Source organism: Cricetulus griseus, chromosome 3 (assembly GCF_003668045.3).
Source record: "Cricetulus griseus strain 17A/GY chromosome 3, alternate assembly CriGri-PICRH-1.0, whole genome shotgun sequence".
Classification (NCBI taxonomy): Eukaryota; Metazoa; Chordata; class Mammalia; order Rodentia; family Cricetidae; genus Cricetulus; species Cricetulus griseus.
In genome coordinates, this window is record NC_048596.1 from 255,689,687 (window position 1) to 255,704,775 (window position 15,089).

The 15,089-nt window shown below is 44.3% G+C and overlaps 1 protein-coding gene across 1 annotated transcript; it reads left to right on the top strand.

The window, feature by feature from the left end:
• The first annotated feature begins 11,588 nt into the window (after positions 1–11,588).
• Positions 11,589–14,223, top strand: Ppp1r3g (protein phosphatase 1 regulatory subunit 3G). Its single transcript, XM_035441524.1, has 2 exons — positions 11,589–11,718; positions 11,889–14,223. Exon 2 carries the CDS (start codon positions 12,380–12,382, stop codon positions 13,421–13,423), a length of 1,044 nt encoding a protein of 347 aa, XP_035297415.1. The 5' UTR covers positions 11,589–11,718; positions 11,889–12,379; the 3' UTR covers positions 13,424–14,223.
• The last annotated feature ends 866 nt before the right edge of the window (positions 14,224–15,089 follow it).

Genomic DNA, 15,089 nt, shown 5'->3' on the forward strand with positions numbered 1-15,089 from the left:
AGAGAGCACTATATCTTATTATAGATGTGAGCCACCAAGTTGGTGCTGGGAATTGAACTCAGGACCTCTGGAAGAACAGCCAGTGCTCTTAACCTCTGAGCCATCTCTCCAGCCCTTACCACCTCTTCTTGATTGCACAGGTCATTGGAGGGTTGTGAACACTAGGGAGAAAAAGCACTTTGGATTGTCTGGAAGAATGACAAGTACAGAGAAATTCATGGATTTGACATTTGGCTTTTGTGGAAATTTTTATATTTGGAAAAACGACAAACACAATATACATTCTTTTCCTTTTAGTGGCATATATGCATTATATAAATAATGAATCCACTGTGACATTTTCATACATGGATGAAATGGACTTTACTCAGGTTCACCTTCATTATCTACTTTTATTCCTTTTAACAAGTAGTCCTGGTCTACATCTATGTCTTTATAAAACATAGATTCCACATATGAGAGAAAACACACAATGTTTGTTTTTCTGAGTTTCCTTGATTAAATTAACATGATCATCTCCAGTTCCTTGGATTTTCCTAAAAATAATGTGATTTCTTCTCTGTGCTAAAGTCTCATTGTGTGTGTGTGTGTGTGTGTGTGTGTGTGTGTGTGTGTGTGTGTGTATGTGTAGTGTGTGTGTATCTGTGTTTGTGTATGCATGCTACATTTTCTTTATTCATTCATTCATTGGCCGGTTCCTGGGACTGTTAAGAATAGTGCCACAATAAACACTGTTATTCATTTTCATCACTTTTTTTCCATAGAAAGTAATTAATTCATTATGACGTTTTTATACTGTGTTGGTTGGAATGAAAATGGCCCCATAGTCCCATAGGGAGTGGCACTATTATGAAATGTGGTCTTATTGGAGTAGGTGTGGCTTTGCTGGAGTAGGAAGTATATCAGTAGGGGGTTGGGCTTTGTGGTTTCAAATGCTCAAGACAGGCCCAGTGTCACTCTTTCTGCTGTCTGACGACCCAGATGTAAAACTCTCAGCTGCCTTTCTAGCACCATGTCTGCCGTCATGTCTGCATGCTTTCCACCATGATAATAATGGACTAAATGTCTGAACTGTAAGCCAGCCCCAATTAAATGTTTTCCTTTATAAGAGTTGCCTTGGTCATGATGTCTCTTCACAGCAACAGAAACCCTAACTGAGATACCTGCCTCTGTGGCATTATGCTTTGCTCAGTTCTTAAGGGAATGGGAAGAAGTAGTCATAGGTAGTAGGGATAAAAGATGTAGAATTTCGTGTGGAATGGTAACTGAATGGGAGTTATCTGTGGGAAGGGAGAGAAGGGGCAAGGAACACAGATAAAGGTGTAATCCAAGTAAGATTTAACTGATACACATAACATCAAAATAGTTCATAGCAATTTGTGTTGAGAAATTTTAATCATTATAATAACAGAAAGTAAAATTATTAAATATCAGTGCACATCAGATATTAATATAATAATATAATATGTGAGGATTTACATTTTGTGAGAACTAACTTTTTGATACTTGGATATGGGAAGACGGCAGTGACCAATTAACTTTCACTTAGTACAAACCTTACAAGAGTACCCTGCACCTATCACAGTGTGGGATGTGGGAGGGGAAACAGACAGCTATGCCATTTGCCCACATGCAGATTTATTTGAGGCTCGGCTTCACCTATTTCTGAGCCAGGGATTTGGGGCATCTGCTTGTGGTGCTGGATGCTTTCTTTTACAGTACTGCGGTCTTTGTACCCTCACACCACAGGAGGTCAAAGTTGAAGCTCTGCTCTGTTTTGGACTATGATGGAAACATGGTCCCCATAGAGCCAAGAAAGGTAAACACGGTGAAAGATTGCCACAGCAGCAAAAGCGCAGAAACATGTGGGACAGGAAGGAGATAACCTTGGGATCATAAACAGTATGAGTGCCACTGTTTACTGTCCTGACTTCAGAGTGTACAACTATTGATCACAGGCAAGTGCAAACTTCAGAGCACAACAGTGTACCAGCCAGGAGAAAACACGTCAAAATGCCTATTTATGTCTCTGATCCAGAAGTCCCATGATTTCTGGGCTCTGTTTTGTTGTGTTGCATTCCTGTCATGATGTCTCAGTTACAGTCTCAGGTATCCAGAGCCTGTGGCTGTTATTTAACTACTCTGGAAAGAGGAATTTGGCAGAGAGGTCAGAGAGGTGAAGGTGAGGGGAACAATAATCTTAGTTTAATAAATACAGACTATGCGCAAAGCTTTGTTGTTGTTTGTTTTTGTTTGTTTGTTTGTTTTTTTGAGGCAGCATTTCTTTGTGGCTTTGGAGCCTGTCCTGGAAATAGCTCTGTAGATCAGGCTGGTCTCAAACTCACAGAGATTGCCTGCCTCTGCTTCCCGAGTGCTGGGATTGAAGGCGTGTGCCACCACCGGTCACAAAGTTTTATGTATGTTTTCAGCTATGTATTCTTTTTCTTTTCTTTTCCCTTTCACTTTTGGCAAGTTATATCTCATCAAATGAAAAGCATTTGCTAGTCTTTAAGTTAGTTTAGATTGAATGGTCATACTAATCAACTTAAGAGGTCTCTCTTGTTCAAATCTAATCTTTATCAGTGTTGATGGTATCCATAGCTTTTCTTTTGGAAGCAAAAGCAAAACCTCTTCACAAACATAACACATATGCTGGATTCCTTTTTTTTTTTTTTGAGACAGGGTTTTTCTCTGTGGCTTTGGAGGCTGTCCTGGAACTAGCTCTTGTAGACCAGGCTGGTCTAGATCCACCTGCCTCTTTCTCCCGAGTGTTGGGATTAAAGTTGTGAGCTACCATTGCCTGTTGCTGGATTCCATTCTGAGGTCAACACATCTTTAAAGTGTACACGTTGATTTAATTCAGTGGTTTTTTTTTTTTCTATTATCCAACATCTCTCCAAAGCTGTTGTTCCTTTCTCATCAGAATTTAGAAAATTTAATGTTAATAAAGCTTTGTGCAATCTATTTCTGAGGGTCTTTATTACTCCTTTCTGTTTATCAAGCATATCTTTTAGAGTTCAGTTAGGTTTTTCTATAACTGCTTGCCCTGTAGGATTGTGTGGTATACCTGTAATAGGTTAATATATGTTAATAATAAATTAATATGTTCTAATATGCTAAAAACATTTCATTTTACTAGAGACATATGCTGGAACATAATAAATCTTAACTTCTAATAAATGCGTACAGAATCAGCCTTTTCAGAACTCAAAACACTGCCCAATTAAATCCTGAATATGTATCTATGGTATGGCATACATATTTTAATTTTCCAAATTCTGTAAAATAAAATGTGTCCATTTGCCAGAATCCATTTCTTTCAGTACCCTTTGGGTTACTTTCTGTAGGTGGTGGAGTTTTGGTTTCCTTGCCTTATTGCCAAGTGATGGGAAAAACTTTTTTTCAAACCCTTGCTATTGGCAGTGTTTTTTTTTTTTAAATTCTGAGGCTTCTAGAACATTTCCTACCAAAAGTAGTATCAATTTCATCTTTACCTTGTACTAGAGGGCCTGGTATACCCATATGGGCATATGTGTTATATAAAAGGAGTGATTTCTATTTCTGATAACTGAATAAATAATAAAATCAATTTTGTATCATCTGGAATAAATTCAGCAGTTTAAAAATATAAAGAAACTCTTTTTGCATATGAGAGTCAGTAACCATACTAAGAGGTTCTAGAAAATCTAATAATACCATGAGAATAGCATATAGTCCTGACTTTTGAACAGAATGATAAGGACTTTGAGCCACTCTACACACATTTCCTGATTGATAACCTGCCTTTCCTTATTTGTTTATATCATTATAGAATGTAGGAGCTCCAGAAATTGGTGTTCCCCTTACAATATGAGGAAGAATCCAATTAGTTTTCTGTATAAACTGAATTCTCTTGCTTTTGGGGTATTTGTTGTTAACCTCTCTCAAAAACTACTGCAAGCTCCTTGCCAATGTTTATTTTCTGCCCATAAAGAGGAAATTTCAGCATTAGTAAACAGTACTACAATTTCTGCTTGGCTCTATTCCTGATAAATTGACAAAGTCTCAATTTCCCTTTTAGAAGGCATATTTTTCTCTCAGAAACCTTTTCTACGCAGGCCTTTCAGTTCTTACTCTGTTTGTGTGGTAAGAATATCCACCCAATTCTAAGATATTATCCCCTCTCTGCATTAAAATTACTGTATGGGAGTTTGTAGAAGGTAAAATAACCAGAATAAATTCAGCTCTCGATCCAAACAATCCACATGTACATCCTGCAATTTCTTTTCTACCAAAGTCAGTTCTCTCTCAGCAGAGAATTTTCTTGGACTATTTAAGTCCTTATCACCTTTTAAAGTTTGAAATAAATTACTTAGTTCTTGAGTTGTCAATCTAATTGTGGGACATAGCTAGTTAATATCTCCCAGAAATTTTTGAAAGTCATTAAGAGTCCATAATTGATGTCTCCTGATTTGTACCTTCTGGAGTTGAATTTTCAGTAAACCTATTTTATATCCTAGGTAATTAATAGAATCTCCTCTCTGTATTTTTTTTTCAGGAGCAATTTTTAATCTTCAACAAGGCAAATTTTTCTTTCCTTCTTGAAACATTTTCTCTAAAGTGTCTACATTTGAATCAGTTAATAAAATAGTAACCATATAATGGCAAATTATAGATTGAGGACCTGCACATGAAGCATTTCCAGTGGTTGTTGTCCAAAATATTGGCACAGGGTGGGACTGTTGAATATCCCTTGTAGGATAATTTTCCATTAATATCTTTTAACAGGCTGAGAATTATTTTAAGTAAGCACTGTGAAGGCAAATTTTTCTCTATCCTTTTCTTGTAAAGATATAGAGAAGAAACAGTCTTTTAAATCAATAACTATAATAGATCATCCTTTAGGTAAACAGAGAAGCAGAGGAATTCTAGGCTGTTGAGAGCCCATTGGTTGAATTACTTTAATTATGGCTCTCAAATCTGTTAACATTCTCCATTTTCCAGATTTCTTTTTAATAATAAATACAGGAGAAATCCAAGGACTGGTTGATTCTTCAATATGTTGAGCATTTAGCTTCTCCTGTACCTGCTGTCCCAGTGCCTGTAATTTTTCTGATGTCAAAGGCCATTGTTCCACCCACAGAGGTTTGTCAATGAACCATTTTAAAGATAGGGCTGTTGGTACCTTTGAAAGACCAGCAGTTGTTGTGCCCTGTTCTTGTACAACCTGAATTGTCAGTGACTATTGTTTATAATACCTTTTAATATTTTCCCCAGACACTAAATTAATTTATGGTTTGTTTCTGAGATTGGAGGAATGCAATCTTGCTGCTCCATTGCTGTAACAAATCACATCCCCATAAATTCATTGCTATATTAGCTATATATGGCTTTAGTTTTCCTCTCTGTCCTTCTGGCTCTATACATTCAACCTGTCTCATGCTTTGTTTTACCTGAGATAAAGTTCCAGTTCCTAAAAGCTAAACATTTACCTCCCGAAGAGGTCAATTTGGATGCCAAGATTCTGGTGCATTTACTGTTACATCTGCTTCTGTGTCTATGAGACTTTCACCGTCATTTATTCATATTTTTAACTTTGGCCTTTGATCATTTATAGAAGTTTGTCAGAATATTTGCTTTATGATTTCTCTGTAGCATGAATTTCAATAGGTCTTAATAATAAAAACCTGGAGTCATATATCAGGTAAATGCTGAAAGGTAAGAGAAGAAAGGAATCAGTCACAAGAAAGACCTCTTACCTCTATTGAATCTTTAGACCAAAAGGGAGATCCTGTCCCTAAGAATCCTCAGAATGATTGCCCTGCCTTATCTTCCTCTCTCTGCCTAGCTGTAACCATTCTTGTCTCCACCTCCTTAATATTAGGATTAAAGGTGTAAGCCACCACCACTTGGCTCTTTTTCTCTTTTAGACCAGCTGTTTGTGTGGCACTGGGGATCTTAAATCAGGTCTTCATGCTTTCACCGCAAACTCTCTACTCACTAAGACTCAATGAGGCAGTCGTTGATCTCTTAAGCATAGATGCATCTATGATCTAATCCCTGGGACACACACAGAGAGAGAGAGATAGACAGACAGACAGACAGACAGACAGACAGACACACACACACACACACACACACACACACACACACACACACAGAGAGAGAGAGAGAGAGAGAGAGAGAGAGAGAGAGAGAGAGAGAGAGAGAGAGAGAGAGAGAACTAAAGAGAAAATAAAAAGTAAATAAAACCGGGACTCATCTCATGAGCTCTGGAGCATTGGGAAGAGGACTGGGCAACTAGAACAATCCATTCTCCTTCTCCACGCCTTCAAGACTACATCTAATGATGCTCCTGGTCCCAAAAGGCTATGCAAAAAGGGTAAGAAACAAGCATTTAGGGGCTGGTGAGATGCCTCAGTGGGCAAACACTTGCCATGCAAGCACAAGGACCAGAGTTCAAATCCCCAGCACCCATATAAAAGCCAGGTGGGTGTCGCAGCCTGCCTATAATCCCAGTGCACAGGAAGTGGAGACAGGAGATCCCCAGAGCAAACTGGCTGGATAGACAGACTGAATCATCAGGCTCTGGGTTCAGTGAGAGACACTGCTTTAGTAGATTGTGCAGAGAGTGATGGAGGAAGATGCCCAGTGTCAGCTTTGTGCTACACATACACACACACATAGACACACACACGGATATGAGCACACACACACACACACACACACACACACACCAGCACATGGTGACCAGTAGGCATTAGTGGTACTAGATATCATTCAAATCCTAGCTCTTTGGGTTGGCTGAATGTCTTCAGTTAGACAAACCATTTGAATCTCTCTTGGCATTATTTTCTGAGATCTTAACCAGTCCCTTGGTTCTATCAGGAGGCATGAATTTATGAGTGAAAAATGATCCAGACAAGCAGGGTGATATTTTTTCAAATTCATTGTAAGTTTGATATTTTATCTTACTTTAGTTGTGTTGATAAATGGAGCCTAAAGAGCTATAGAATTTGACCCCCTAAGATTTGAAGGATTTTTTCCCCCTGGAAGTTGACATGGCTGCATTTAAACCATCTGAAAAATCACTGTTACTTTAATCTAAGCCAGATAATATGCTTTAAAAAACTAAAAAAATTACATTACTAAAAAATACTTAGCCAGGCAGTGGTGGTGCATACCTTCAGTCACAGCAGATCTCTGTGAGTTTGAGGCCAGACTGGCCTACAGAGTTAGTACTAGGACAGCCAAGGCTGCACAAAGAAACCCTGTTTTGAAAACACAAGACAACAAAATGAAACACCTGTGCTAGGCATGGTGGCACAGGCCTTTAACCCTAGCACTCTGAAGGCAAAGCAGGCAGATCATAGTGAGTTCCCGGACAGCCAGGACTATATAGAGAGACCCTGTCTCAAAAACAAGCAAACAAAACAACATAAACATTTCTGGGCTTGGTGGTATATACCTTTAATCCCAGCACCTGGGAGGCAGAGGCAGATGGGTCTCTGTGAGTTCAGGAATGTCCTGGTCTACAGAATGAGTTCTAGGACAGCCAGGTGGATTAGCCTTGACCTCATAGAGATCAGTCTGCCCCTGCCTCCTCAGTGCTGGGATTAAAGGCATGTGGGGTACCATCACCTGGCGAATATATATATATATATATATATATATATATATATATATATATATTTAATTTGAGATAGGATTTCACTATGTAGCCCTGGCTGTCCTAGAACTCACTAATGAAGATCAGACTGGCCTCAAACTTATAAAGATCTTCCTGCCTCTGCCTTCTGAGTGCTGGGGTTGAAGGTGTACACTGCCACACCTGGACACCCATGTTATTGAAGCAAGGTTTCTTTGTGTGCTTGGGGCTCACAGGTTCTAGCTAGGCCAGCTAGTCAGCTCAGCCTGGGGATCCCCTGTCTCTGCTGGGATTATAGCAGCAGCCACAACCTGCCAGGCTTTCACATGTGTCCCTGGGATCTGAACCCCAGTGCTTTATCCACTGGGCCACCTCGAAGGCCCCTGGAGTGATGGAGGAGGTCCTGTGTATATGTTTGTCTTATTGGTTGATAAATAAAGTACTGTTGGCCAATAGGAAAGCAAGTTAGGAGGGACTAGGAGTCAAGGAGGATTCTGGGAAATGTAGTAAAGAAGTCATGTGATACAAGCAGGAAGTAACATAGCAGGCAGACTCATATATAAGCAGGGACAAACATGAAGTTGCTCTCTTGCTCTTCTTCTTCCTCCCGCTCTCTTCTCTACAGAGCCACCATGTGATCCCAGGAAGAGGACACCAATGGAAGGTGTCCTCGATAAGATAAGTCTTATAAAATATATAGATTTATGATAATTAAGTCTGAGCTAACATATAAGAAATCCTACTCAATTGGCCAGCAGCATTGTAAACTAATATAAGACTCTGTGTGTTATTCTGGGTGCCCACGGGGCTGCAGGGCTCAGGTGGTTTGACGTAAAGATTTATCGTTACATTGAGTACTATTTTAACAAAGAAAATAGTGTGCCAGCCACATCCTCATTGTCTTGACTATTTAGGTTGAGCTCTTTTTGCCTTGATGTCATATACATTAAAATGACTAGAGATGTCTAAGGACAGGGTCAGAGTGACAATTCTCCAGGTTGGAGTTGCTTTAAGGCTGTTGTTATTGGTCACATTGGCCCCTGTCTGCATGCCTTTAATTTCCATGTGTCCTGTCATATTGGAAGGCCAGAACAGGTTGTGAAATATCTGACATACTAGGCCTGCAGTGTGACTTTGGCAGGTGTAAGGCTTGCTGTGACACTTGTCCAGATTTTGGTTTACTCACTCATAATTTCTGTTGTGAGGCAGTGCAATCAGGTGAGCAGCTGAAATGTCCCATGTTGCACAAGGGTGGCCTGTGACCCAGCTGAAACATTTGGTGGTTTGGTTTGAGGATGCCAGACCACAGTATGGGGTTGTAACATTGCCTGAACATTTTTGTTTTTAATGCAAAAGGGAATTTTCTTTTCTACTGACTTTCCTTGTACCATTTGAGACTTCCCAGTCCCCAGACTTAGAAATCAGATGACCCCAGCTCCAGCCTTTTAGGGAAAGGCAGAAGGATCACAGTTTGAGGCCTGCCTGGACTATGTAGCAAGCACTTCCTAGCTTTACAAAACAAAACAAAACAAAAAACAAAACAAACTAGGAATCTGAATGCCTGGAGTAAATAATTTAGCAACTGTGATCATTTGATGTTTGTGACTGACCTAAACACATATCTATAGACTAGGTGGTCTAAATTTTAAAAAGCTATTTTTTTAAAAAAAATTTGCATCAAATGTACCTCATCTACTGTACACTTTAGCTCAACAATGCTGTCTATACAGGGTGTCATTGTTTTCCCTGACAACCTCTGGAAATATCCAAATTCAAAATCTGAACCACAGTTTCTACTGAAGGTGTGCCACTTTCATGCCATCATGAACAAAAAGAACCAAAAGTTGGTCCATCTCTAAGTTGGAGACCATCTGTTTCACTTCTGGGAGCCAGAACTTTAAAGCACAGATCACCTGGCCCTGTCTCAGAGAGGAAGACTGAGGGAAATGTCCTGTGTCCCACCAGCTCTGCCAGAGGACAGAGTGCAGTGGAGGCCAGAGACAGAGCCTTCCAGAGTATCTCCGAGTCCCCATGGTGGATGAATGACATGCTCACCGCCCTTGAATCTAAGGTCTTTCCTTGGTTTCTGGGGAACAGACCTTTCCTGCTTATCTTCATTCCTTCCCTCCACAAGTTACATCCTTCTGCTTACACTCATCAGAGCTCAGTCTAGACCTGCCAAGCTGCAGACCCACTGCAGCATAATGAAAACACATGAAGCTGAGGGGAGACCCACCCTCTTGCCTCACTTGCTTTTAGTTGACTTCAAAAGGCACAAATCTTGGAGATTAGGTATCTAAGCAACATATTAGTCTCCCACTAGCTTTGCTATGGAGAACACCTCTGATGCGTAGGTCATGATGATAATGTTACCTAGGTTATTTTTCAGGGGATAGAAAGGTTTCACTTTTGTTGAAACCACTGACTTTTTATGTGGGCTTGTTTGATGGGCCATTTGTTGATAGATCATGCTCTGAACATGTATGTGCCCCATGAAGATCAACCATGTACTATATCACCTCCAGCCATCCCTGAATCTTAAATCACTTTGCCATGTTATATCTTGAACTGTTGGATACCCACTTGAGAATCAAAGTATTGACTTTAGACAAGGCACTTTTTGGTGTGAGCAAGAGCCCAAGCTTAATCTGCCTTACTGAGAGGGATACAATACACCCCAACCTCAAAATCTCTTTCAAGTTCCTATTTCACCTTCAAACTAGTTTTCGAATACTGTACTTAGTATCACAACAAACCAATGTCTATATGTAAAAGCAATGTCCTCTGTCCTAGACCTTGAGGATGCTTGTGGGGAGGGGCACTCTGGGTGCATCTGGATTTTCTTGTGAGCCCAGGCAAAGTTAAGATGTAGCCATGGAGTTCTACACGGGCACTTAATGATGGTAAGATCCCAGGCAAGGGACCACCGTGTCCCTTCCTCAAAACACCTCTCCAACTCTGGCTCCTTGGCTGTAGAAGACATTTCCCAAACGCCTGAGATCAAACCTGGCTACCGCCCAGTTGTGAGGCGTGAACAGACAGTTCTTCCCAGCCTTTATGTGCTGCATACAGATAAGAGATTTTGTGCACATAAACTCACACAGGAAGGGCCCTCAGCCTTGGGGAGGGATGGACAGCCTGTGAGCCCTCAATAGATACCATCTATGAATATGATCCTTGCCTACTTCCCAATATGCCCAATGCCCTGGGAACGTTACATTCTGCCATACCATGCTTAGGGATTAAGCTTCAGTTATAAAGCCTGGGTAAGATAACCTTGCCTTTTGTTTCTTGATTAGTGGATTAATGTTTGTAGAACCCCCTACATTGCCTTTCTGTTTTTTTTGTTTGTTTGTTTTGTTTTTTCCAGACAGGGTTTGTCTGTGTAGCCTTGGCTATCCCAGAACTAGCTCTGTAGAACATGCTAGCTTTGAACTCAGAGATCTGCCTGCCTCTGCCTCCCAGGTGCTGGGATTAAAGAAGTGTGCCACAACCGCCTGGCCCAACTTTTTATGTAAGTAACTGTACACATAACCACGTCAAGTAGTTAATCATTCCTAAAATTGTGGTCCCCAGAGCCTAGCCTCAGTGTCTCCCTGTTAGGAATCCTCTCAGGTACCCCCTGGAACCCCATATCAGATATAGGGATCAGGGCATGAGAGGTGGGTGTGATGATTGTTCATGGAGTTATCAGTTGAAGTTTGAACAAGGCAGATTGGCCTGAAGGCAAAAGAACAATGCAACATTTACAATGTCAGGATAGAGTAGAGCGCTCTCCCATCCATCTTTCAGTGATTAGACTTTGGTCTCACCCCCTACAATGCCTTGGCTGTATTGTAGTGGTCCGGGATCCTTAGGGAGAAAATCGCAGTACAGGCTGTGGGCTGTGGGAAGGCGCCCAGCCGCGAAGGGAGGTGCTAACTGTCTTCTTCGCCATCCAGATCTGCGGGCGGGACAAGGAGGAGGACCAGGGACGTGCTCTAGTGCCAGGCGAGAATGGCCTCCGGCTGCTCTGGGCTGGCCGCTGTGTCCGCTCCTGGTGGGTTCTCTCTCTGTCCTGTAGCAAGCCCACCGGCAAGGTCACCGGTTAGGTAGGTGGAAGCTGCAGCCCAAGCCTCCCAGCTTTCAGGAGCACTAAGGGGCAACTGCACGAATGCGACCCAGGGATGCCTGGAGTCTGGGGGAGAAAGGGTGAAAGAGAAGGGATGCACCGGGCTAGCTTGCTAGCCTCAACAACATGCTTACATCGCGAACTCCCTAGGCTGGTGGCAGCCGGGATGTCACTGAGGGGCGACAACACTTCTCGGGAAGACTAACTTCACTGGCTGGGAAACTTTGTCTACGTTCTGGGCTCTGAAAGTTGCGAACTGCCCCGGAGGTGGGACCGACGCGGCGCTACTGTGGGGAGGATCAAGACTATCAGCTACGCTGCGACCTTCAGAAAGTCTTAATTTCCATTCGGGCCCTGGTTCCCAGGTGTTGTGGAGGCCGCACCTCCCCGCCCCTGGCCCTCCCCTTGGGATCAAGCCCCAGGCCAGCATCCTCCTCCCTCTTGGTCCCGGGCAGCCTCAGCTAAAAGCTGGAGGCTCCAGGCTGAATCTGCTCTCAGCTCTCCAGCCTGGCTAGACTAAGCTAGGGAGGGCGAGCCCAGCGGGCGCGATGCCCTCATTCTGCTGCCGGAGTAGACAAGTTTCTAGCTGAGTCTCCAGCACCGCGTTTGCGTCCGGACGAGTCCCGGAGCCGAATGGTGTCATGGAGCCATCCCGGGAGCAGCTGCAAAGTTCTGAGGCGCCCAGCTCTACGCCTTCCGGAGACCCCCCGCCCGCGGAGGGGCTGTCTGTCCCTGAGGGCCTTTGCCTTCAGGGTGGCACCACCCAGACCCCGATCCCTGACGCTCAGCTCCAGGGCAGGCCCCTGTCGCAGAAGGAAGAGGCGGCTCTCCCGGAGCAGGAGGAGTTGCAGGAATATCGCCGCCCTCGTGCTCGTTCCTTCTCTTTGCCGGCCGACCCCATCCTGCAGGCCGCCAAGCTCCTGCAACAGCGGCAGCTGGCGGGGCAGCCCGGCGCAGAGGGTGGCGAGCCGGCCCGGGACTGCTGCGCCAAGTGCAAGAAGCGCGTGCAGTTCGCAGACTCGCTGGGGCTAAGCTTGGCTAGCGTGAAGCACTTTAGCGACTCGGAGGAACCACAGGTGCCACCTGCCGTGCTCTCCCGTCTCCGCAGCTTCCCGCTGAGCGCCGAGGACCTGAAGCAGGTCGGGGGGCTGCTGGCGGTGGCAAAGGTGCCCGCGCCCCTCTGGGCACCGCGCGCCCAGCTCCGACCCTTCTTCCAGCTCCCGGGGCTGATCGCTGCGGAGGAACGTCTGAGGCGGCATCGAGTGTGTCTCGAGTGCGTGCAGTGTTCCCAGCCGCCCAGTGCCGAGGTGACCGGCTCGGGCCGGGTGATCAGCTACCCGGGACCCAGGGCAGTGACTGTACGCTACACCTTCACGGAGTGGCGCACCTTTCTGGACGTGCCGGCCGAGCTGCCTCCTGAGTCCCTGGAGAAGCTGCCTCCTGTGCCGTTGGGGCACTCTGGACCAGGGGCTGGGGATAGTGAGGAGGAGCTGGTCACTGAGCGCTTCTGCTTCTCGCTGTGCCTGCCTCCAGGTCTGCAGCCCCAAGAAGGGGACGCTGCTGACGCGTGGGACGTCGCGATCCATTTTGCTGTCTGCTACCGCTGCGAACAGGGCGAATACTGGGATAACAACGAGGGGGGCAACTACACCTTGCGCTATGTGCGCTCCACAGACCCGCTCTGAGTCCTGGAGCTTTGGCATATGCAGAGAGGCTGGCCAGCAAGTTTCATTAAGGGATCTCGGGGAACTGAGCATCGCAGACTTGGCATTAACCAAGCTTGGAGCGAAAGGAGAAAAGCATAAACCGTAAATTAGCAGCGCAGATCCATGCACCAGCAATCACAGTGGGTCTGGCCCTCTTTGGACCTACTTTTCTACTTGCCTTCTGGAACTCCCAGCCTGCAATGGAATAAGGAACACCCCAGTCCCCCAAGCAGAGGCTCTCTCCAAGTAAAGGGTTCTGGAACCCTGAAACAGAACTTGTGACCTTGGGGGTTTGTTTCTAACATGAGGTGTTGTCCTTAGAGCTTGGTGAAAACCTGCAGGGAAAGACAGGGCACCCCACTTCCACGTGGGAAAGGAAGGTCTTCACTCGTGGAACCTTCAACACCCACGCTTGATTCTCAGGAGGCTCGGTGGTGCCTATCAGCCCGTCCCTTTTAACTGGGATCTGGAAACTTCCGTCCAGACACAGCACCATTTTCTCCTGTGATTGGATACAAATATCCCTTTAAAAAGTAAAGGCCAAGTGGACATAATTTCCCTCTGTGCTTCATGTTTTACATCTGAGGGTTTGTGTTTGAGGAGGCCTTGGCAATCAGGGGATGCTCAGCTGATGACGCGGCACTGTGACAAGTGTGAAACAAGAATATTGACATGTTTTCTCTTGATGTGGAAAAGTCCAGTTCCCCACACTGGGAAAGAGCGGTTTTCAAAATGTACAAGAAGTGTTCTGTCTCTTGCCATAGTAAAATGTTGGACGAATTAAAATGCCAAAGGCCTTGGTTGTGAGCTGCAAGAACCCATCACATTCATCTTAAACCCTTTTGTGCAGTAGAGCTCGTAATAGCTGTCCCACTCTCTGCGCCATTAGCAGTCAGAGAAGCTGGGCTCTTGCAGGCTGCTCTCCAAGTGCAGGGGGTTGGGAGCAGGACAGGTGGCTTTCTCCTCTCAGAGGCACAAGGAAGAGTGGGAACTTGATGGTAACAAAGCACACTCAGCAAGTGCTGCTCAGAAATAAGTGGGGTACTCTGCATAGCAGATGAGGAGTTCAAGTTCATCCTTGGCCAAGTAGGTGCTTCAAGGCCAGCCTGAACTAAATGAGGAAAAAAATGTTCATTTTGAAGAAAAGGTTAATACTAAGTCAGCCAAGTGGTGGTGGTGCACGCCTTTAGTCCTAGCACTCAGGAGGCAGAGACAGGAGGATCTCTGTGAGTTCGAGGCCAGACTATACGGAGAAACTCTATCTCAAAAAACAAAAACAAAAACAACAAAAAAGCAAGTCATTAAGTATTTAAAAGTGTGTTTACTAGGATCTGGGTGCCTTTCAGTGGTAGAGCACTTGAAAGGCGCATCAGTTATTTTTCTCTTTTCTGGGGGCGGGGGGGGGGGGGCAGCTGCTCACATTGTATTACATTGTTCCTGGAAGCAGCAGAAGAATGCTGGTCTCAGCTTACTGGTTCCCTCTTTGCTTGTGCATGTGCATGTGTCCCTGTGTTCATACATGCATGTGTGGAAGTCAGAGGCTGACATTGGATGTCTTCCTCTATTGCTCTCTATCCTTTTTTTGAGACAATGTCTCTCACTGAATTTGAAGCTCATCCCTTGGCTAGACTGACTGGTAAATCAG